This window comes from Symsagittifera roscoffensis, chromosome 3 (genome assembly GCF_963678635.1).
Source record: "Symsagittifera roscoffensis chromosome 3, txSymRosc1.1, whole genome shotgun sequence".
Classification (NCBI taxonomy): domain Eukaryota; kingdom Metazoa; phylum Xenacoelomorpha; order Acoela; family Convolutidae; genus Symsagittifera; species Symsagittifera roscoffensis.
The window spans coordinates 44,456,287-44,480,345 of record NC_087064.1 but is presented as its reverse complement, the minus strand read 5'-3'; the positions used below and the strand labels follow the sequence as shown (position 1 = coordinate 44,480,345).

At 36.2% G+C, this 24,059-nt stretch overlaps 3 protein-coding genes across 8 annotated transcripts in view; 2 read left to right on the top strand and 1 right to left on the bottom strand.

The window, feature by feature from the left end:
• Positions 1–843: 843 nt before the first annotated feature.
• The window catches only part of LOC134842887 (uncharacterized), a 28,410-nt gene continuing 5,194 nt past the window's right edge, over positions 844–24,059 (bottom strand). Inside the window, exons 1-8 of one of the 5 annotated variants that reach the window (XM_063859398.1) lie at positions 21,590–21,699; positions 16,448–16,516; positions 14,698–15,751; positions 14,049–14,384; positions 12,116–12,361; positions 11,760–11,984; positions 11,193–11,656; positions 844–1,246 (exon numbers count right to left, since the gene is read on the bottom strand). In XM_063859398.1, coding sequence (XP_063715468.1) covers positions 11,193–11,656; positions 11,760–11,984; positions 12,116–12,361; positions 14,049–14,384; positions 14,698–15,724 — 2,298 coding nt within the window. In that variant the 5' untranslated portion in view covers positions 15,725–15,751; positions 16,448–16,516; positions 21,590–21,699 and the 3' untranslated portion in view covers positions 844–1,246. The other 4 variants (XM_063859395.1, XM_063859396.1, XM_063859399.1 and 1 more) reach the window with 4 other exon arrangements.
• LOC134842890 (uncharacterized) lies at positions 1,689–4,380 on the top strand. The gene is made up of 3 exons (XM_063859402.1): positions 1,689–2,676; positions 2,750–2,826; positions 3,141–4,380. The coding sequence occupies exons 1-3, from the start codon at positions 2,439–2,441 to the stop codon at positions 3,831–3,833; spliced, it is 1,008 nt and encodes a 335-aa protein (XP_063715472.1). The 5' UTR covers positions 1,689–2,438; the 3' UTR covers positions 3,834–4,380.
• On the top strand, positions 17,009–23,843 carry LOC134842888 (innexin-11-like). 2 transcript variants are annotated; one of them, XM_063859401.1, is made up of 6 exons: positions 17,009–17,607; positions 17,921–18,507; positions 21,545–21,812; positions 21,960–22,313; positions 22,637–22,861; positions 23,112–23,843. In XM_063859401.1, exons 2-6 carry the CDS (start codon positions 18,390–18,392, stop codon positions 23,770–23,772), a joined length of 1,626 nt encoding a protein of 541 aa, XP_063715471.1. In that variant the 5' UTR covers positions 17,009–17,607; positions 17,921–18,389; the 3' UTR covers positions 23,773–23,843. The 2 variants fall into 2 exon arrangements, with proteins under 2 accessions (XP_063715471.1, XP_063715470.1); XM_063859400.1 differs by having other exon boundaries at positions 17,009–18,507.

Below are 24,059 nucleotides of genomic sequence, written 5' to 3'. Positions count from 1 at the left end.
TCACACTTTTCCATGAAAAGCATACTAAACATAGCCAACTGACAGCTGAAAAAGAGTAATGAACGCAAGGAAACAGAAAAAAAACGCTCACTTTGATGAAAAAATCGGCATTCGAAGAAAAAGTGCCCTTTAAGCTCTTTGAATTTCTATAAAAAATTATAAATGGCGCTTTCTAATAACATTAACCCAACTTGAGAAATTCCACGTTCGAAAATAGAAAAATTGTTCACGTTTTTTCGCATCATTTCCACATTTGTATTTCGAGAGTGCTATTTACGTAACTTTCAGCAGATAAATTTCAATTGAACTCAAAAAGTGCATATGTACCTAAGTGCATTCATATATGCATTAACATGTATGAATGTGCACATCTGTAGTTAATAGAATATTTTAAGACTTTTGGGTAAAAAAAAAAAACAATCATCAAGACCTATATAAAAGTCTTCGCTACGTACATTACTCTTATAAAAATTTTATTCCGCTTGAAAATCGAAAACTTAAATTCCACTTTCGAAACTAGAAACCGATTAAGTTTTTTATGACCTTTACAATTTTGCTGTTCGAAATTGGAGTTTTCTTTCCATTCAAGACGGAAATGAACTCAACATTAGAAAAAAATCTTAAGTCAAACCGCGAAGTACCGCGTAAATTTGAGCCTGAACAAAATACTTTTCGTAAAAATAAAATCAAAAAAATCATCATGACCCATATAACAGTCTGAACTACGTTCATCGGCTCTTTAATCTGTGAACACAAGACCTCCTCCCTAGTAATTTCAACTGATTCTAAAATGAAGTTTTAAGAAAACTTGCGGAGATAAATTCTATTCAGAAATTCAACAGATTAAACTTTAACAGAATAACAAAAAATTATTTATTAACAGTTGGAATTTAAATGATAATTATAAATTACAGCATTCTGGATTTTCTAACTAAAGATGACAAGACAACGTGAAAAACGATTCAACAGATCGATTATGGTGGAAAACTTCTTAACAATCATGTGATAAAAAATACAAATATAAATTACGTATTTGATGCACCATGCTAGGACACTGTATTGCACTTGGAAAAAATTTCAACTGAAAAGCAGGAACATTACAAACACAACTTATTTCAGATTTAGATGGTTTGACGGCACCGAGAAGAGATTCAGAAACAGTGTGAAGAATTAGTTTGTAGATTCCGTTGACCTTTGAACTCAGAGATGTTGACCTCCAGTTTGATTTTGTGCCGTGGACATTGGTCTGAAGCAAAAGATAAAAAAGTAACTTCACCTAGTTTTTGTGTTAAACATTGTTCTTATTGTAGAGTTTTCATTAATTTGGCGCTTATTTTGATAAAACCTGAAATAACTTGCACGGAAATCTTCAAGCATCTTTAATATCCTCGTGTATAAGACGAGGATCTTGCAAATAAATGAATACATCAACAGGTGCTTCAACATTTCCAATTGGCATTATTCCCTGATTCAATTTTAAGCTGTCGATTAACAACTGATTGCCCAATTGGCACTCGAGATGAAGAGAGAGAAAAAGATACAAGTTAAATGTTCAGCAATCGGCCACTAGTTTTTAGCTGCCGACTGTTTTTCCCTAATTTTCTCCCCTGGGCATTGCTGTCAGTGAGAAACTGTGCGAACATAATGCGCGGTTAAATTGATAACCTACGGATTAGGTGGACAATAGGCAGCATATAAGTTCCTCAATTGATTTAACAATTCCGCAAATCTTATTTTAGCCAAATCAGAGAAACAAAGGCTTATCAATTGAGCTCAAATCGAATTATCACAATCAAAATTGTAGAAAATCTGCTCAAATAATGCCCCCCGAAAACTAATCAACAGCCCAAATAGTTCAAATGAATCGATCAGTTTAGTTCAGAGGAGCCCATTTCAAAGACAGGTTTAATCAACTGCTGTTTTAGAAGTTTGAACATAACATAAAATCAGAAATTGAAAATTATCAGAATTAGCAGACTTCTATCTTCATTAGTTTGGAACCTGTCTATTTATGAGCGGAGAGAGCTTGACAAACAAGCAATTTGTGTCACATTAAATATGAATAAACGAGGCGAAAATGACATTTTCAGATGAATTATCTCCAAAACTCATTGCCGATTATTCCAATTCCCATATCTACCTAATCAGGCGAACGTGACACCCAACCAACATACCAACACATTAGCCCTGTCTTCACTTAATCACACTCGACTTAACTGGCCTAATTGACACCAGATAACACACAATAACAGATTCCGCTGGATGATTGAGAGAAGGAATCTAATTGATGGATTGACACATTCTCCCAGCCTCAATTTGATCAAGTCAGCTCCACTCAACCTACGTCCAGTCACATCGGCTACAATTCATTAGCGGCAGATTCATATTTCCAGTTTGAAAATTCAGAAGAACAAACATTTGTTCAATTTCAACTGATTATGTCTGACATTAACTCAGTCATTTCTTCGAGCCCCATCAGCAAAAACACTAAAAAAGAAGACACGAGTCAATGCAGCGAAGTTGAGCAGTATCGTTGCCCCTATTGTTTCAAGTCAGTGCCCAACAACGAAAAGAGCATCCAAGAACACCTCCTGTTCGAGTATACAACACGAGGCATAAATGAGCAACTCATCCAATTCTATCTCAAACAGGCGAGCGACAGTTCCAAACTACGAGGTGCGTTAAATCCGATACATTTTGAATGAAGGATTTCATTATTATTGGCACATAAATAAAAAATTGTTTCTAGATAACAGTAAGGAAGCAGATACTAATAACTTCAACCGGACCAGTGTAATCACGAACAAGGATCACTCAAAACTTCAGGTTGGTTGTTTTCAAATTAATCAATAACAAACAAAACTAAGCCGGTTGCTTCGCAAATAGCGCAGATTGTCCCGACCACGGTAACTTATAAAAAGTACGCCTGATGAAAAAAAAACGTTTTCCCCTTTTCCAATTTTGCCTTTTCAACCGGTTTCACGGGCAACAAGATTCACATCTTAAAAAATTTTAATATTACAAATTACAACCTATCTTATTTATGGTACCTTATTTTGCATGAAAAAAAGACGCCCTGCGCCAGGAGAATCACAATAATTACCAATTTACTGGCCAAGTTACATTTCCTGTTTTTTCAGGACTATAAGCATCTGGTAGCATGGCAAGAAACATGGAAAACGTCACTACATGCTAATCCTCAAATATTCTACAACAACTTTTCTCAGCACTACCCTATACAAGACTTGTACAGCAACACAGCAGCCATTCTCAACGACCCACAGCAAGTTGCTCACTTGAAATCCACCCAACCACTCCACACTCACAACCAGAACAGACTAGTGCAAGGAAACCCTACTCACTATTTCAACAATTCGGGTGGCACATTCAATCTGAACCCCGTGAGTCAACTGGGCGTTTCGCCAGTTCTGAGCGCCAACTTGGGTTCCGCAATTGAAGCTGTCAACTGGTGTGCACACTGCAGCATCTCATTTCGACTAACGAGCGATTTAGTTCAGCATATGCGAAACTTCCACGCATGCGGGAATTCAACAGCCAACGAAAAACCCAACAGTTCATCAATGGCAGGGAAAATCAGTTCTGATTCCGTGAAAACATCGGCGTTTAAAAATGTGATCAAGAATTTCAAGTGTTCCTCGTGTGGGGAAAGTTTCAAAGAAAGGCATCATTTGACTCGTCATTTGAGTTCACATACGACTCCAATTAGCCGACTGGCAAGTAATGCGAGATACTCTCTTGCAGCTTCCAAGAACAAGCTTCAGGTTGAACAACAAGAAACAAGTGACTATAAAAGAGCAAAAATAACCAACTAGAACAAACAACTCTCAAAACATTAATCCAGAAGCTTGCTTATTTGTGCACAACCACTATACTGATGACTATAATACTTTTCAGGGTAATAATAGGAAAAAAAACTGATTTAGCATTAGAAAAAACTTCGAAAATCCAACGCAAGAAATAAACCTGAAAGTTTCAAATGACTGGGGCATAGTAAATGACTGCTGGAGCTAGCCTAATAATTTTTCATTCTTTGCAATGGCATCCACCTCGCGTTCTAATCAAAAACAGCTACTACATATTTAAAACATAGCCAATCGAAGATTGGAAAAGAGTAATGAACGCAAGTAAACATGAAAGAAAACGCTGACTTTCTTGAAAAATCTTAATTTTCGAATTTCAAAGAAAAAATAGATGTCCTTTAAACTCTTTGAATTTCTAGAACAATTTAAGATTGGCGCTTTTTTGATAACATGAACCCAACTTGAGAAAACTGGATCAATAGGAAGAGTTTTCGCTGCGCTCGAAAACCTAGAAATTAAATTCCACTTTCGAAATTAGAAACCGTCCACGTTTTTTGCGCCATTTACCTCAACTTCAGCAGATGAATTTCAATTGAACTCAAAAAGTGCATTAAACCTACGTGCATCAATTTTTAACGACTTTTCCCTGAAAAAAAAATCAGCAACACCTATGAGTTTTCACTACGTTCATTACTCAAAAAAGTTTTCGGCCACAATGGAAATTTTCCCCTATTTTTGGTATTCGAATGAAATAAGGTTTGCAAAATGACTGAATAAATACCGAAAATCGAATATGTGTGAAATATATGATGAAAAAGCTTGCTTTTCAATTTTGAATTAAATATTCTGCAATTCATTTTCTCTTATATCAATTTTGACCAAAATGTATGTGAGAAAAACCATTAGATGTTACAGAACGCAAAATCATCATGCCAACAATCTTTTAAAAAAACAATTCTAACATTTATATTGAAATGAGAATTTGAAAAAAAAATTACAGATTTTCTTTTGAAACTCATTTTCAACTTCAAATTTGTTTACGGTAGAAACTTTTCTCGGTGAGAAAATTGCAGTTCTCATACAGAAATAATATCGTTAAAACATTAGTAGACACTGATTTTTTGTTTTCTTTCACAATTCTTTTAAATTTTGGCCAAAAAAAATAACTAATTAACTAAGAAAATTAACCAAACTTCAAAACTCAAGATAAATTAATAATCGCTCTAGCTGCTAACATTGTCATGTGACAGAAACAGATAACTTGTTTCCTTTTTTCGATAATTTTGAGCATTTCCTCTGGCCTTATTAAACTTCTCTCAGGTTCCTTCTTTTGGAAACATTATATTGACACATACCCTTTACTTAATTGACGCTTACAAAACAGTACAAACGAAGCATGACAAATTACCGGGCATAAAATGAAACGAAAACCGCTGTCGAAAAAATTCACAAAAAACAAGATCTATCATAAATTTTAGGTTTTGTCATAATTTGGCTTGAATTACTTTTAGTTTGAGAAAAATCTGTCAGGGACAACAATTAAACTTTGCAAAAAAATATTTACTAAGCGGTCACAAAGCCGACAATACTAGAGCAGCCACCCTTTTCAGGCGAAAAAAAAACGAACATTTTCATCTAAAAAATTGGAAGTCAGAAGAAGTTTCCAAGTTCCCTCTCTCAAAACACGAACACACTCTTATAAAATATATTTGCTCATACGACAGAATACGAGGCCACAAAGCTGATAAAATAACCAGAAATCTTTGTAACCGATAAGTTAAAAAAGAAAAAGAAACATAAAAGAAATTTCAACAAATTGGAATTGGTAAATTTACAACCAACATTAGACAACTTTAAAAAGTGACGGGTATTTAGAACGCAGACATGCTAAAATAATAATTGATGAATTTCGAAAGTACAAATTAGAAAATCAGTTAAGTTTTGCGATCCTGTGAACAAAATAATTTACGGGAAAGTCTACTACCCGGATTCAATACCCTTACTCATCCCAAGGGTACATATGAGTCAAATATATCGGTAATTATCTGATCAGCTTGCAAAACGCAATAGCTGATCATCAATTACTAAAGACTTAATCTGCTTTGATTTATTTTAGATTTCGCAGCCACCCTTTTGAGGCGAAACTGATTTAGATTTCGTTCAGAAACGGATGTAAAAACAAACTTGCCAGTCTACGTTCCAAAATGAGTTATTTCACGCAAAAAGTATCTGGATTGCCAAAAATCTTCCTTTTTTCAATGGAAAAATTTTAATACGTAAAAAAACACCAAAAAATATCAGTAAAACTATGTGAAATCGAGAGACGAAAACAAAAACAAAATTCAAGAAACTTTTATGAAAAGAAACTTCAAGAAACTTTTCATTCTGAGTCAAAATGCACTTCTCAGACACAAGCAAAAAAAAACCGCAGATAACTCTCGTTCCAACCGGCTCCCGATTTAACTTCTAACCAAAAAAAAAATGAGAACAAAATTAAGGACTAGAAGACGGTTCAGCAATAATCGTTTTTGCTTCTTATATTGCCATGTGATAGATACAAGATAGAAACACCATTATCAGTTTTTTTTCTAACTTTTTTTGATAAGTGCGTGATAGAAACGCTATCCCATTTTTTTCTCATTTTAGCACTTCCTGTGTCACATTCTCAAACTATCTAATTCAGTATCAGGCGCAAGTATTTGCTGAAAATGTCGCTTGTATGACCGACTTACAGACAGCAACAGACGTGCTAAACCGGGAAAGGTGGTTAGTGTGCAAGTAACACAGAAAATTCAAGTGAGAAAAACCATTAGATGTTACAGAACGCAAAATCATCATGCCAACAATCTTTTTAAAAAAAACAATTCTAATATTTATATTGAAATGATTACTGAAAAAAAATTACAGATGTTCTTTTGAAACTCATTTTCAACTTCAAATTTGTTTACGGTATAAACTTCTCTCGGTGAGAAATTTGCATTTCTCATACAGAAATAACTATCGTTAAAACATTAATAGACACTGATTTTTCGTTTTCTTTCACAAGTCTTTTAAATTTTGGCAAAAAAAACTAATTAACTAAAAAATTCAACCAAACTTCAAAACTTAAGATAAACTAATAATCGCTCTAGCTGCTAACATTGTCATGTGACAGAAAGAGATAAGTTGTTTCTTTTGGAAACATTATATTGACAGAATACCCTTTACTTAATTGACGCTTACAAAACAATACAAACGAAGCATGACAAATTACCGGGCATAAAATGAAACGAAAACCGCTGTCGAAAAAAGTCACAAAAAACAAGATCGATCATAAATTTTAGGTTTTGTCATAATTTGGCTTGAATTACTTTTAGTTTGAGAAAAACCTGTCAAGGACAACAATTAAACTTTGCAAAAAAAATCTTTACTAAGCGGTCACAAAGCCGACAATACTAGAGCAGCTACCCTTTTGAGGCGAAAAAAAAACCAACATTTTCATCGAAAAAATTGGAAGTCAGAAGAAGTTTTCAAGTTCCCTCTCTCAAAACACGAACACACTCTTATAAAATATATTTGCTCATACCACAGAATACGAGGCCACAAAGCTTATAAGATAACCCGAAATCTTTGTAACCGATAAGTTAAAAAAGAACAAGAAACAAATGAAATTTCAACAAACTGGAATTGGTAAATTTACAACCAACATTAGACAATTTTGAAAGTGACGGGTATTTAGAACGCAGACATGCTTAAATAATGATTGATGAATTTCGAAAGTACATATTGGAAAATCAGTTAACTTTTGCGATCCTATGAACAAAATAATTTACGGGAAGGTCTACTACCCGGTTTCAATACCCTTACACATCCCAAGGGTACACATGAGTCAAATATATCGGTAGTTATCTGATCAGCTTGCAAAACGCAACAGCTGATCATCAATTACTAAAGACTTAATCTGCTTTGGGAATTGACATTTTGTAGAATCAGCACAAAATCAAACAAGGGACAAAAGCATTCAAAAAACTTATTCGGCTGGAATCGCACTGACGTCATTGCACCACTTTTTTAAAATCACCTTAGCCGAACATTCCAGTCACAAGCATTATCAGTGAAGAGCTCAATATAGACATGGAATCATCTTTGGTTCGCGAATTTAACCAAGTTTTGAAAAAGGTCGAAAAAATAGATATTTTTATACGTTCCTCTTGATTGGCGCACACTCAACTTGAAGAAAACATGCGAACTAAGACAATTGCAAATGTTGGTAGTATTTGTTTCGGTTAGCATCGAAACATAAATTACACAGCGGTAATAAAGCCGAAAAAGAAACTTTGAGGCAGAAAAAGCGAAGTCACCAAAGTACACAAGCGCATAAAAAACTTACTTTACAACGCACTTAGAGTAGACCAAGACAATGCTTATTAAACAAGCCAACAACTGTTGGAAAAGAGTAATGATCGCAAGTAAACAAAAAAACTTTGTTGAAAAAAATTTCAATTCAGTTTCTTTCGAATTGCAAAGAAAAAAAATAGATGCCTTTTTAAAATAAATTAGTTATGCGGCTATTGACTTAGATATGCGGCTACTCAAGATTCATCCAAATTGCCGAAAAACATTTTTGCTAAACTGATTTAGATTTCGTTCAGAAACGGATGTAAAAACAAAGTTGCCAGTCTACGTTTCAAAATGAGTTAATTCACGCAAAAAGTATCTCGATTGCCAAAAATCTTCACTTTTTTTCAATGTGAAAATTTTTAATACGTAAAAAAAAACAAAAAAGTCAGTAAAACTGTGAAATCGAGAGACAAAAACAAAAACAAACTTCAAGAAACTTTTCATTCTGAGTCAAAATGCACGTCTCAGACACAAGCAAAAAAACCGCAGATAACTCTTGTTCCAACCGACTCCCAATTTGACTTCTAACCAAAAAAAAAAATGAGAACAAAATTAAGGACTAGAAGACGGTTCAGCAATAATCGTTTTTGCTTCTTATATTGCCATGTGATAGATACTAGATAGAAACACCATTATCAGTTTTTTTTCTAACTTTTTTTGATCAGTGCGTGATAGAAACGCTATCCCATTTTTTCGCATTTTAGCACTTCCTGTGTCACACTCTCAAACTATCTAATTCAGTATCAGGCGCAAGTATTCGCTGAAAATGTCGCTTGTATGACCGACTTAGGTCTCAGAAACAGACGTGCTAAACCGGGAAAGGTGGTTAGTGTGCAAGTAACACAGAAAATTCATGTGAGAAAAACCATTAGATGTTACAGAACGCAAAATTATCATGCCAACAATCTTTCTAAAAAAAACAATTCTAATATTTATATTGAAATGAGAAACTGAAAAAAAATTACAGATGTTCTTTTGAAACTCATTTTCCACTTCAAATTTGTTAACGGTAAAAACTTCTTTCGGTGAGAAATTTGCATTTCTCATACAGAAATAACTATCGTAAAAACATTAGTAGACACTGATTTTTCGTTTTCTTTCACAATTCTTTTAAATTTTGGCCAAAAAAAATAACTAATTGACTAAAAAATGTAACCAAACTTCAAAACTTAAGGTAATTAATAATCGCTCTAGCTGCTAACATTGTCATGTGACAGAAACAGATAAGTTGTTTCCTTCTTTCGATAGTTTTGAGCATTCCCTCTGGCCTTTTACAACTTCTCTCAGGTTGTTTCTTTTGGAAACATTATATTGACAGAATACCCTTTACTTAATTGACGCTTACAAAACAATACAAACGTAGCATGACAAATTAGCGGGCATAAAATGAAACGAAAACCGCTGTCGAAAAAAAATCACAAAAAACAAGATCTATCATAAATTTTAGGTTTTGTCATAATTTGGCTTGAATTACTTTAGTTTGAGAAAAACCTGTCAGGGACAACAATTAAACTTTGCAAAAAAATATTTACTAAGCGGTCACAAAGCCGACAATACTAGAGCAGCTACCCTTTTGAGGCGAAAAAATAACAAACATTTTCATCGAAAAAATTGGAAGTCAGAAGAAGTTTTCAAGTTCCCTCTCTCAAAACACGAACACACTCTTATACAATATATTTGCTCATACGACAGAATACGAGGCCACAGAGCTGATAAAATAACCCGAAACCTTTGTAACCGGTAAGTTAAACAAGAACAAGAAACAAATGAAATTTCAACAAACTGGAATTGGTAAATTTACAACCAACATTAGACAATTTTGAAAGTGACGGGTATTTAGAACGCAGACATGCTTAAATAATGATTGATGAATTTCGAAACTACATATTGGAAAATCAGTTAAGTTTTGCGATCCTATGAACAAAATAATTTACGGGAAAGTCTACTACCCGTTTTCAATACCCTTACTCATCCCAAGAGTACACATGAGTCAAATATATCTAATTCAGTATCAGGCGCAAGTATTTGCTGAAAATGTCGCTTGTATGACCGACTTAGATTTCAGAAACAGACGTGCTAAACCGGGAAAGGTGGTTAGTGTGCAAGTAACACAGAAAATTCTGACCAGTAACAAATCGTGGGCGGAGAGAAATATGAACGAAAAACTGAAACGTTTTGCATAATAGTAGCAAATAAAGCACATTCGAAACCAATTTTCTGGAAAGTGACGAGAAAAACGAAAAATAACTTAGAAAAAATCAAAAAATGTTTCCAAAATTTGTTCTCAAATTTTTAAGTTTTCATCGCTTAAATGGAAGCTTATCACTCTATTAGAGGCCTGCAAAAATCAAACCGCAAAAAAACGAACCTGAAAAAAAACGGAAAAAATCATCTTTACTATATGAGAGTCTGAACTACGTTAATCGGCTCCTTAATCTGTGAACAATTATGACTATTGGTGAAGACATGTCTGTTGGGAACGCAGATTTTTACGGGCAAAAATGTTTGAAGACTAATCGCACGGGTTATCACTCAAACCCAACTGATGTTTTTGTGTGGTGCCTGGATATGACCCGGATCTAATAATTCTCAACACCATAGGTCGTCCGAGCAAAAAGATAACTTCACATGGCAGACCACATAAGATTTCCTTCCCTTCAATATCCCTTTTTGATTTCAAGTGAGATAAAAAAAAATAGGTTTTCTTTCAACGACAGCATTATGAAAACAACTTTTGGGGTGAACGTAGAAACACACCGGAATTTGTACTTCGCATTAGGAAGCAGAAAACAGCCAAACTATATTGGGAAGTTTTACTCCAGGAGCAGTATAGGTTTTTTTCCAGAGTAATTGGGCTTAGCTAAGAGATATTGGAAAGTGTTACTCCAGTAGCAGAATAGGTTTTTGCCAATGACGAACTGTGCTCACTTTGGTAATTATATTCCAACAGCAGAATTGAGTCTAAGTTTTAGGCTCGAAGGAAAAACTAACCTATTTTTTAAATAGATTTGGCTCGCTCGTCGATAACCTCGAGTTCTTCAATCTGAACAACGCCTTCCTGATTCCAAATTTATTGGGTGGCCGTCTCATTTGTTGCGATGAGTATCCGCCACTGTTCTTATTCGTACTTGGAGTCGTCGGTGGCTTATCTTGGGGAGTGAGAGAGTCTCCATTCGGTTTCTTGTCGATTCCAACTTCATCGCGAGTTCCCCCCTGGATCGAAAACTCCTGTCCGTCTGCGCCTCCTTCGGATCCATTGGAGTTAGCTTGTCTTTCTTGGGAATTTGCAGTTGCTTGACTCTCCTCCGCTTTTGAAGATACCTTGCTTGGTGACTTAAGAGGCGATCTTTCATGTGTTGCTTTGGCGGGCCTTCTCTGCACAGTGGATGTCTCATCTGCTTCGTCTAAGTTGTCATTCAAACTGCCCGAGTTACTGTTACGACTTCGCTGTGAGACTGAAAAAAAAACTGTTCTCAGGTCCAATTTTTTTAATCCACTTAACTCCTATTGACATAGTCCCAGTGAAATTTTAAGACTAGACCTCGAAATTTTTTTTACCTCGATCTAATGTCTCCTCCAGGCCACTTTTACGTCCGTCGTCGCTATGGAGAGTTTGTAACTCCTCATATGCCGGGTTCCTCTTGTTATCCGAGTCAGATTCAGCTGCTGCCCAGAACATGGAGTATTCACGCAGTCTGCTGTTGCTATAGTTCACATAGCTGTTCGAACACTGGTCGTCAAACACTGCATCATCTATCTGAGCATCGTCCGCTCCCAGAACACCTAATAGAGCTCCAAAGTCATCAAGGTAAACGAATACGGTCAAATGTTGCACGTAAAATTTCATTTCTTTTACCAAATATGTCAGATATTCGCATATAAATCTCTTCATAGGTCACCTCAAAACTATTTACCTTCGTTGGATGCCGCCTCGACGCAGTTCCGACACATGCAACTCCTGCAAGAATCAGGCAGGGAAGGAGCAGATGACCAGGTGTGGTTGAGGTTGCTGTAGATTCCCTCTTCACCAGAAGTGACAGAATGCTGTGGAGTCTCAACTGCAGACCTATCCAGGGGCAGACCAGAAGGGGGATGGATATCATCACAATCGGGCTCCACAGATGAGCCAACAGCATTGCTCTGATTTTCTGGCTGCTTGCCTAGAAAAAATCACCTCACACTTTTTGAGCCAAAAACTGGTTGCATCAACATGCAAGCAATACCATGATTTCAACTTCATGCTGAAATTACAAATATTCCTAAATAAATTATTCACCACAGAGGCAAGTCTGTACTTCGCACACACAAAAAAACTGCAAAAATGAGCTCTAAAATAGCAGAAAAAATACAGGTCACTACAAATATGCCATGAAAAATCAATGGCAAAATACAAAACCCTCTGGGGGATTCAGTATTCGACCTTCAGCCGCCTGCACAAGAGTCAATTGACTTAACCACTTGGCCATAGTGTAATCGATTGAATTAAGATCACCCATACTTGTATACCGGGGCGGCGAAGAAATTGAGTATATGGGAAAATCAGACTACATTAATTTTACATCAGAAAAAAATCTCAAATACATTTTTTTTCTTCAAATAATTGAAATCTGAATTCCCACTTTTTTGGATTTTTTAGACGCAATTACGTGTATACTCAAATTCCAGTTACCAAATCAGACAGCAAAGAATGCGCTTTACTACAGTAGATATAGCTAGATCAGACCTTTCACAAAACACTGAACGCTGCACTTAAATTTGTGAAGGTGGTTGGGAAAAAGTGGACTCATCTTATTATTCTACGCTAGCAAAGCTTACTTGTAATAAAGCACATCAGATTGATGAGCTCGGATATTTCATTTATAACTTGCGGTATTTTTTGAATTGAATCTCTTGAAGTTAAACGTTAAACACCGTGCAAGACATTGAAGAGCACTTAAGACCAGGATAACTGAACATAAAACTAAGAAACTAAAAGTCATTCAAACGTAGCCAACAGGTTGCAAAATTGTTAATGAGCTCAAAGAGACCAAAAAACCTGTTCCAATCTCAACATTGTTTTTGTGATTGACGCCTTTTTGACAGCGAATCTAAAGCGAAAATGATTTTTTTTTTTTTCAAAATAAAGCTTAAGTTCTATATGCACTTTTGCTATTGGAAAGCGTTTCATTTTCGCTTTCAATTTCGCTTTGTGTTCATCGAAGAAATCTGAAGTGAACTTAATTAAAAATCAAGCGTCAAACCACCAAAATTTAAAATTAAGCGTGAAAAATTTGCTGAAAACAGATTACCTAAATAAGTGAAAATTCATTTAATTCATTAACACAATCATTAAAAAACTAATTCTACCGTTACAATCAGTTTATTAGAATCAAGAAACATAAATTTTATCAAATGTTTGTTTTTAAAAAACCAAAAGTAAGTGTTTAGTAGTAAACGTCTGAAGGAGCGACTCGGATAAGGAAGTAAAAAGCCGTTCGATAGCAGTCTACCAGATTCTACTCCATGTACGTTTAAACAGTTACTGATCGCTCCTGTTCTGATGTTTTAACACTGTTTCAGTATATTCAAGCTATTTTAAAAATATCAATTTCAAATAACAACATCGGTAACGAAAACTAGCTGAGTTAGACCACTTTGCTCTAAAAAAAATGTACATTTACCCCATGAAAACAACCCCATGGACGTATAAAACAAACATATGGCAGATACAAATATGGTAGACAGCTTAAACAAGTTCGAAAACATATTCAACGAAAAGTTCAGGCACAATACCAACTAAACATCAAAGCAGCTACTGGAACTAAAAGTACAGACATTGAACAACAACATTTATCAAAGTTTGCAGACCTTCTGCCGCGGAAGTTTCAAAATGTTCGCTCTCTTCAACTGAAAAGAACGTGTCAAGCATATGGGACATCAAGTCCACATGTTCCAGACTACAATTAGAAGCCTTCTCTATCTCGCTGCCAGTTTTCGAAGCTCTAGCTTCCGGAGTTACTACATGAGTTGACTCTTTTTTGGTGGAATCTCTCATTTTGAGGTTCAAGTCCACACTGCCGCTGTGAGATTGCAGATGCTGCTGTCTCTTTAGTCGGTTTGTGAGCATTGTTTGAGCGTGCAAAGAACCCGAGCGGACTTTCATCCCGTCTCGACGCTTTAAAGCTGCTTGTTGTTGAGAATACTCTATCAATTGGTGAAAAAATATTAAAGTATAAAGTCATGGATTTAACCAGGTGATCGACTGCACAGCCCGAGTGTAAGAGGAAAAGAAATCAGTGAAAAGAACTTAAAAGAGTAATGGTTTGAGCTCATATAAAAGCTTCATATAACACCAGAAATGACAAAGATAAGCCCAGTTCCCAAACCAGTCATGTGAAACAATTTTTTTAAAATTCAGTCAAATTTACCACTTTGAATTCATTTCGCTGAAAAGGTGAAAAGCATTTGACATTTTACCGACCAATGTTCCAGATTAACCGGAAAACGTGAAACTAACCATCAAACTCTGCGGCTGACATCCTATTGGTTCTGTCGCAAGACATACTTAGATCAGTAGTGTCCTCCTTCGAGCCGCTACTGCATCTTTCACAATTCGGATTGCACTTGTTAATTAAGTTCAAGTAAGGCTCCTGAGAACAATTGGGCATCTCACAATGTGCCACTTGTTCGTTCATCTGGTTATACACACTAGCGAAGATCTTATTGGTTGAAGCCGCGTCCTTGAGCAGATTAGCCGGATCCCATCGTAGGGGTTGAGAATAGACTTCCTGGTCAGTTCCAGGGTCGTTGGCTTCCCCTGAAGGAGATACACTAAACTGCTTCTCACTTGAGAAGGGAGTCGTCACAATGGAGTTAGACGCTGCTCCTGTGACTGCGTCAGTCTGGCTTCTGCTTCTTCTGATCTGGTCAAAATCAATCGTCTCAAAATTTTGCTCGAAGTCGGAATCGTTCAAGTCAAACGTAGCTTCGTCACTGTGTATTTCATCGTATGCGTCCGTGAATTTTCCAGAGCGCATTCGGGGACTAGCTCCGTCTGAATTGTAACTACTTTCTCTATTTTGGTAGTACTTCATTCTGTTCATGCGTCGACATGTGTGAACCCCTCCGGATGTTTGTTGCGAGCCAGTACTGTAGTCTCGCTGAAGACCCGGGGATGGAGGTGAGTAAGGAGGAGGTGCGAGATTCAGCCTCGCTAGTGGGTTGTTAGAAATAGCCGAAGAAGTTGGGTAATTATAGAACGAAGAAGAGCCATGAGTCTGATACTGGGCACGTTTGAAAAGTGGCTCACAAAGATGACTACATTCTTGAGGAGTAGATCTAACTATTCCAATTTCCTGGGCAAGATTTTCGACCAAGTTGTTTGTCACATCTGCTCCTGGATAGCAGGAGGTGTTGGTGGGGTTGTTTGGAGTCGGGGTGGCAAGATGTACAGGAATAACTGGAATCATTTTGGAAACTTTGTGCTGACCCAGACTTATCTTTTCCATTCCTTGTGCCAAACGGACTCCAGCGTCACTTATCATCACCAGACTATTGCGCACCAAGCTTGCCTGGAAAAACAAAAACAAACAAAATTCTTGGCCAGGACAAATAAGTTCACACTTACTATTTTTCAGAGCACAAAAAATCATTAAAAAATGGGTAATTATATGCAAAATGATTGACAAGATAAGTCACGATTTCTCCCAATTCAGTGAGGTTCAATGTCAAGTTCAGGTGTCAATTTGTAAAACGAGCTATTGACAAGCTAGGCTACCTCGGTCAACTTTGGCTCAACTTTAATTCAATAGCTACCGATTTATTTTTTTGACTTTTCAACACATTTTAAATTTGACTTCGCTGACTTTACACGAAATCATTTCAAACTCCTGTTACATTAGAACAGAAACGGTTTCTTTTTTTTGACTGCGTTTTCAACAAAATTGTTGTGTTATCAAATTATTGCTGCTATATTTCAGCTCAAAATACGGTTAAAATATTTTTTGAGGTAGATAGTGTTGCTGTTGAAATGAGTTTGCATCAATCAGAGGGAAACTAAATTGGCACCCAATCAATGCTCACCCACTTCACACTCGTTGAGCAGCAGCCGCGCCCCAGAAAACAACCAGCACTTCACACACACCTTTCAAATGTTACCTCATTATAACTAGCTCAAGTGTTGGGGAAAAAGAAGATATAGCTCCTCTTTGAACTTATTCTTGAAGTTTATTTTTAATGAGATCGATATTCTAGTTTGCATAATTAACCTTCAACACTTCCAGACGCAGCACTGCAGCATCTAACTGTTCTTTCTTTTCCTCTTCGTGACTTCTCGCCTGAAACAAAACTCAACAACTAAAACATTGCTACTTTCTTCATACGCTTCACTAAGCTATGTTTCTCCTTGACAAATTAATCTCACTGAATCAGGTTTTCGCAAACTGATTGCGGACCAGAAGCACACAAGACCGTTTCTCTTTTCAATATCTAGTCTTCAAACACTTAGTCGCACCATATTTAATTGGGATAACATTAACTAGTGTCTCAATTATTTAGTTCTCAATTACATAATGATTGCATAACTTAAAAAATAAAATCAGACTTTTTCAGCATTTGAGACTAACTTTTTGAGTGATTAAATTGAGGGTAATAAAAGAACGGGAGTGTGTAAAGTGTTGCAAAAACAGTAGGAAAAGAAAGGGTCCGGGTGGTGAATGCTGAGTTGATTTAGGGAGATGGAATGATGGGAAGAAAAGTTAATGAAGCGTAATTTAAGAGACCAAAATAAATAAGCAACAGTGGGTGCCACGGGCCACCAATTCCACCAACAGCACCACATAACACCATAGTGTCTCCGCTGCTGCTTAAAAAAGGGGCGCCAGTTGGCTCTTAACTTAACTAACCATTCTTCTTTTCCACTTTAAAGGTACACTTACTAAGCCAACTTTTTACTCTCCGTACTTTTACCACTTTCGAGCCTCATTTCAAATTCAAAAAGTGAGCTCTGAAGAAATGGCGGAGCATAAAATCACTCAATGGGGAAAAGAAAGACTGGCAGGATTGAAGAACAAAGCGGCCGGCGGGATTTCATCACTTGTGAGAAAACAGGTAAACTCTTGGTGTAATTAACCAACAGTGCTGTTGACGCTAACCCACTTAATATCACCATTCATCAAGCTTCGCTTCAGATTCCCCGCTACTTTCTACAATAAGTGGAAGACCAACAACTGATTTTCAAACTCTATTTCCAAAGGGTATCCATAAACACGTCTGCTGTTCCTGCTATCTGGCCAAAACAATACCTACCTTCCTATATTTATCTTCACAGTTTGTTTATCAAAGAGCGCCTCATTTTTCATCTCATTCCTTCAATGTCCATTTTCTGATTAAAAATGACCAAAATGCAATATTGAACTTGGGGAAAAAAGTTTCGCGCCTTTACTTTTACTTTGCACTACTTCCGCCCCTGCCTTGAAGATATTACTATCCAATATCGGATAGTAATAATAACCAGAAAAATCATTACCATCACCCAACTTTTTCATACCAACCGGTTTATGGTTTATACTATTTTCTAATACTGTTTGCTCTACTGAATAAACAATGACATATGCTAATGAGTACCAAAATATGTAAAACTGGATAGAAAAAATTGACGTTTGAACATTCAATTTTTGCATAAGACTCAGCAGAAATCACTCCACCATCAAAAAATTGAAAGTCCAATGACCAGTGCAAAGTATTCGGTGAGGTGAATTGCATTTGAAAGACCTCATTTGACTGATTTGAAAAACGAAAATAAAAGGCGGAATGAATAATTTCAAATAAATTTCTCCACGGCAGATTAATGTCAAGAGGCCAATTTTACATAGAGCCGAGGAAAAAAGAACCCAAAAACCCAATAACACCTATTCTCCCTTCTAATTTACTACACATCATTTCACTTTATAGCTCACTCACTTTTCTATGTACTGGAAGACGAAACCATCAGAGTCAGTAGGATATACTCTTACCAATACTGGCTTCCATTGAAGCCCAACTTTTCATTTACTGAACCTCATCAGCCAACTTATTTATCAACCATTCTCACACAACTTTACTCTCCGTTAAAACTGGTTTTCTTTTCACATCAATTTGAATTTAATTAAACACTTCAAATTGAAAAATTTTGAACGCAAGATAGACATAGCTAGAAATTGATGTTGAAAGATGATCACAGAGATCATACATAGTCTGGGCAACATCAACAGGGGTCTGGACAGTGACTTCTCAGATAGACTCAACTTCAGATACACCAATGCTCTTCTCATTGGCTTAGGCTTACTAGGTGAGATTCAATTATGATGTAACTATTAGTTATGATGTAACCATTAGTAAGATATATTAGCATATGCGGTACAATTTCATGTAATTACAAGACAAAGATCTTCGTTTTTGTTAGAACATCTAGAAGGGTAATAAAAAATGACAAAAGGGTCTATAAGAACATAGCCAACAGACAGTTGGAAAAGAGTCAATGAAAGCAAAAAACCGAAAAAAGACACTTTTTTTGAAAACTTTCGAAAAAAATAGATTCCCTTAAAGCCATTTGATATGAAAAAAAGTGGATTATGAAAAAACTGGATTGATAGGTAAAATTTTTATTTCGCTGGGAAATCTGAAAATTGAATTCCACTTCCAAAACTTGAAGTCGATCACGTTTTTTTTTCACCTTTACATTTTTGCTGCTCGATAGAGCAGTTTGCTTTCGTTTCAACTAAGTAAATGAATTGAATATGAAAAGAAATCAAAAGTATATTAACGAAAAATTAATTTTATTAACACGAAAAATTAATTTCAATTAACAAAAAATTAACAATTATTATGACTTTTCCTGAAAAAAAACAAAGAAAAATCATCAAGACTCCGTTCATCGACTCTTAACAATATATATTCATTTTCTGATTCAGAAAATTTCATTCCAATTTCCTTCTGTTCAAAAATTGAATTGAATAAATTACTATACGAAAAAGGCATCATTTGCAAATGTACCACCGATAGATTAATTATGACGACTGAATGCACTTTGAAATGCAAATCTTTTTGAAGCAATTTTAAAGAAAAACTATGGCCTAGGAGCTTTTAGAATTTCAAGAAACTTCTATGATTCAATTTTAAGATGAATTTAAACCAATTTGAGAAACGAGAAATCCATCCCAATTTGCTCCTCACGAAAATCAAAATCCTCAATCGAAACAAAATGTTCATTTATGCTTTTTTTGCGCTATTTGCAAACCAAAAACTAAAAAAACTTCGTCATAACACAAAAAACAAGGAGTCATAACAAAACAAACATAAGACTAGCCGAAACTTTCTGAGTCGAAAAAACTTTTTGAGCGAAGGTTAATGAAAAATTTAAAAACAACATTAACATAGATCTCTGTTATCAGAATGGAACTGGATTTTAAAATGTAGGTATGCTCAAAGTATATCAAATGCCTAGATATGTCTTTTGACGCAATGATTCAGCTTAATTTTTAAACTGAAGTTCATTTTTGAACTAGTTGTTAACCTGAAAATAGGTGTTCCGTGGGCACAGCAGCAAACCTGTTTTTATTTCAACATGAGCTCCAACCAATCATAAGACACTATAAAAATAAACCAGACGAACGAAGCTAATGACAACTAATCAAACCCACTGCCGATATACTTCGGCCATAAAAACTGGTTTGCTTAATAGGATAAAACTTTTGCAGAGATTTGATGCAAGTTTATTATTAGTGACTGACTGTTAACACTCATCTGATTCTTACAAAATAGCCACCACACAGGATAAATTTTGACTAAATTGAGAAATTAGGATTAATAGCTTTTTTATTCCTTCAGGGCAACAAACCGACGGGAGTTCAAGCCAAAGGGGCCTCAGACGAAAATTAAAACTATTCCATTATTTCAAATATGTATTTCAATACTTCAAAGTTAGTTGGTTAAGATAAAACAGATTTAATAAATAACAAGGTTTATGAACAATTCACTTGATTTATGAACAACTAAAAACTCAGATAAAAATTAAACCAAATACCAGAAACATCAAATGATAGTTTGTCAGACATAATTATATTTAAAACTATCAACAGGTATACAAAGGAAGAGAATAGCCAAAGTACAAATTCATTGCCCACTGAGAGTTTGCCCAGAGCTTACTAAACAAACGTAATGGGTAAAGTGATCATTAACAAATTCTTTATTAATTACAAATTATTCATGTAAATAATTTCGTATGAATAAACATGGCCAACAGACAGTTGCAAAATAGAAAATGAACGTAAAAACAATAGATGGGATCAATTGATCCCATCTATTTTTTTTACGTTCATTTTCTATTTTGCAACTGTCTGTTGGCCATGTTTATTCATACGAAATTATTTACATGAATAATTTGTAATTAATAAAGAATTTGTTAATGATCACTTTACCCATTACGTTTGTTTAGTAAGCTCTGGGCAAACTCTCAGTGGGCAATGAGTGGGCAAATTTGTACTTTGGCTATTCTCTTCCTTTGTATACCTGTTGATAGTTTTAAATATAATTATGTCTGACAAACTATCACTAGATGCTTTTTGAAGTTCTAGAACAAGTTCTAGCTGCTCTTTTTCCTTTTCCCCCCACCTCACACGACCACCAATTTTATGGTGTAACGAATGGTTTTACAAGTTTAAATATGAAGACCAAATGTGTTTGGCACATCCTAATTAGTTCGCATGTCAATTTTCATAATGATCGGACAATGTGAACAGTAACTTTACTAGTAAAAAAATTGCAGGCGGGGGGAGGGGAAGGAAAAAGAGTCGTTCTAGCTTTTTTAAGTTCTAGAACAATGTATGATTGGCACTTTTGTGATAAAATTAACCCAAGTTGAGAATAAGTAAAATTGGATCAGTAAGTAAAACTTCTATTTCGCTGGAAAATCTGATAATTAATGTCCATTTTCGAAACTAGAAGCTGATCACGTTTTAGTGACCTTTAATTTTGCTGTTTGATAGTGGAGTTTGCCTTCCTTTTAACATAGGAATTAAGCTGAAATCAAAAGTCAAACAATGAAAAATTAATTCATCGCAACCTATATAAGAGTCTGAACTATATTCATAGACTCTTACTATGTATAATAAAAGTCAAATTCATGTTTAACTTGAATTTACTTATTGCAAATGTCTCAAAAAGCATGAGGGCGACGCCCCACTTCCACCACATTCAGAATTGTTCGAAAAATGTTGAAAATCATGAAAAAAAAATCAAATGTTTCGAAATTTTTTTTTAGGTTTTCCCATGGAAAAATCATGGCGAAATAGTTTTTTTTCAAATGCGAGGATTCAATGCACTTTCAGTTACAACTCGTCAGTTCGTGGGAGAAGCCATAATATGTTGGTCACCTCAACAATTTACGGGCCAGTGGGTAACATATGCAGACAATTTCTGCTGGATCTCAGACACCATGTACCACGGAGTCAATGACAGGAGCCAGAATCTGAGGACCCACTCGCCCTACTCGGGAGGAGAGAGAGTCATTTACTACCAGTGGACCCCACTCATTCTATTCACTATGTCACTCCTGTTCACAATGCCTCATCTTCTCTGGAAAGCAGTTTACGACAAGTAAGATTACCATTTGGGTCACCAGTACCTCAGGTCTAATGAACTTTTGCTTTTTAAGTCAAATTTGAGCTCTTACTCAGATACATTTAAAATTGCGACTCGTAAGTGTAAATTAACGGTTGATAAAACAGTTTTTACTTATTTCAGCGCTGGTTTCAATTTCGAAGAAATCGCAACGATGGCCAATTCATTCGAGACGATGGTGGACTCAGAGCAATGGGAGAGTGTGGTTGTGAAAATCACCAGACACGTGGACAGATACCTGGAACTGCAGAAGCAACCAGCGCCCTCCTTCTGCGGAAGAGTAAGGGCCATTCTGACTGGCAAATGTGTGGTGGATGTCAGCCGACACAATGGCAACTACCTGACCATAGTGTACCCTATGGTTAAGTGTCTCTTTCTCCTCAATATTCTGCTGCAGTATTACTGTCTTACTTGTTGGATCGGACAACAGTACTTGTTTTATGGCTTCACTGTCATCATCGATGTCCTTTACAAAGGGTGAGTCAGTCAACACTCTTTTCCACGTCTGCCATTCTTCACTTACAGCAGCAGTGTGCACTTTTTTTTCTGTTTAACAAGTTCTTCTGAATTGAACTGTATGCAACATACATATCGGCTCAACAGAGATCAGTTTTGTTGCCAGCTTTGACTATTACAGTTCTTTTTGGAAGCAATTTTACTTATTTTGTAAGACTTTCTAGAAGACATGTCATAAATTTTTTGCCCTTCCTCCATTGTTGCGATTGTTTTTCGTCCTCTTAGTGTGTATGTTGTTGCTGTTTTTAGCCCTCATTGGTTTTGTTTGTTTCGCATCTCCTCAGGTATCGTTTTGGGGATGTGATCTACATGTTTCCCCGTGTGACCTGGTGCACAGTGAAGGGGCGTGCGATAGAGGAGGTGCATGACTACCACATGCACTGTGTGCTGCCCATCAACATCTTCAATGAGTACGTCTTCCTCTTCCTCTGGTTCTGGCTCCTCCTCCTCTTCGCAGTCTCCTCCCTCAGTCTCATCCGCTGGTTCGCCAACTGCACCACCGTCGGGGGGTAATTTAATTCACATTAGGCCCACATCAATACTGTTTGAAGTCGAATTTGATATCTATTGAGACTAGACTGCTACTGGCAACTATAGATTTATCACAGATAATTTTTAACAAAAAAAAACTTTGAATGTAAATATCTTCACGCCGAAACAAGTGTAAGAACCTTCTGTGTCGAACAAGATTGTGGTTTGAAATATCTACAAGAGCAACAATATCTTGGTTTCTTGAACTTGCTTGGTTCCATTGTTCAGACACGACTACATTCGGAAACACCTGAAGTTCTCGGGCCGACTCCAGTCCACATCTGAGAAGAAACTCATGAAGCGGTTCTTGAGAGGGTACCTCAAATCTGACGGCATCTTCATTATCAAGATGCTCTCACGGAACACCAGCAGCCTTTTCATTTCCGATCTAACGCAGAACCTCTTTGACTTCTACATCCAGAAGTCAAAAGTCATCGTCGGGTCGGGAGATGAGGCCATGAAGCCGACTCCGAACAATTCAAATGATCGTAATAGGTCTGAAAAATGCACAGATTGTTTTGCGTTGCATAACTTAGACAGAGGAGATAGTCCACCAGCTTTACCCCCGAAGGCAATGACCTTGAAACCCACACGAGATATACCCCAACAGCGGAACTACATTCCAATACCCGTCCCCTCTCCACCGCCTCACGATAATTTTTATCTGAGAGACAACGGATGCTCGGGACTGACACTTGGACGCGATTCAGAGGGAGGGACTATGATGATGCAGAGACGATTGACATCATCGCAGGAACTGACATTGAATGAGAATAAGATTGGGGTAAACTACAGCATCAATGAACGAAGAACAGTGGATGACTCGCAGCTTATGAACATCATGCCCCCTAACTATTCCATGTCCCCCACGAGTAACAAAGGGCCTTGATGGTCACAGATCCCATTTTCATAAACAAAGCGAAAGTTGAATGCTAATTGAACTGGTACTCACAATTTGAAGCTCATTCTTTAAATTTTTCAGCTTCGTACTGTCGCGCTTCTTGGCATGCTGGTCAACCTAATGAAATAAACAATGAAATTATTATATTTATTTTTCACAAAAAAAATTGTTTTGAACATTCCAACACGAGACTGTTTGTTTAGTACTGGCCAGGGAATTATCACAAGATTATCATTTTATCTAACGGTTGGATTTAAAAATCGCCAAGACTTTGA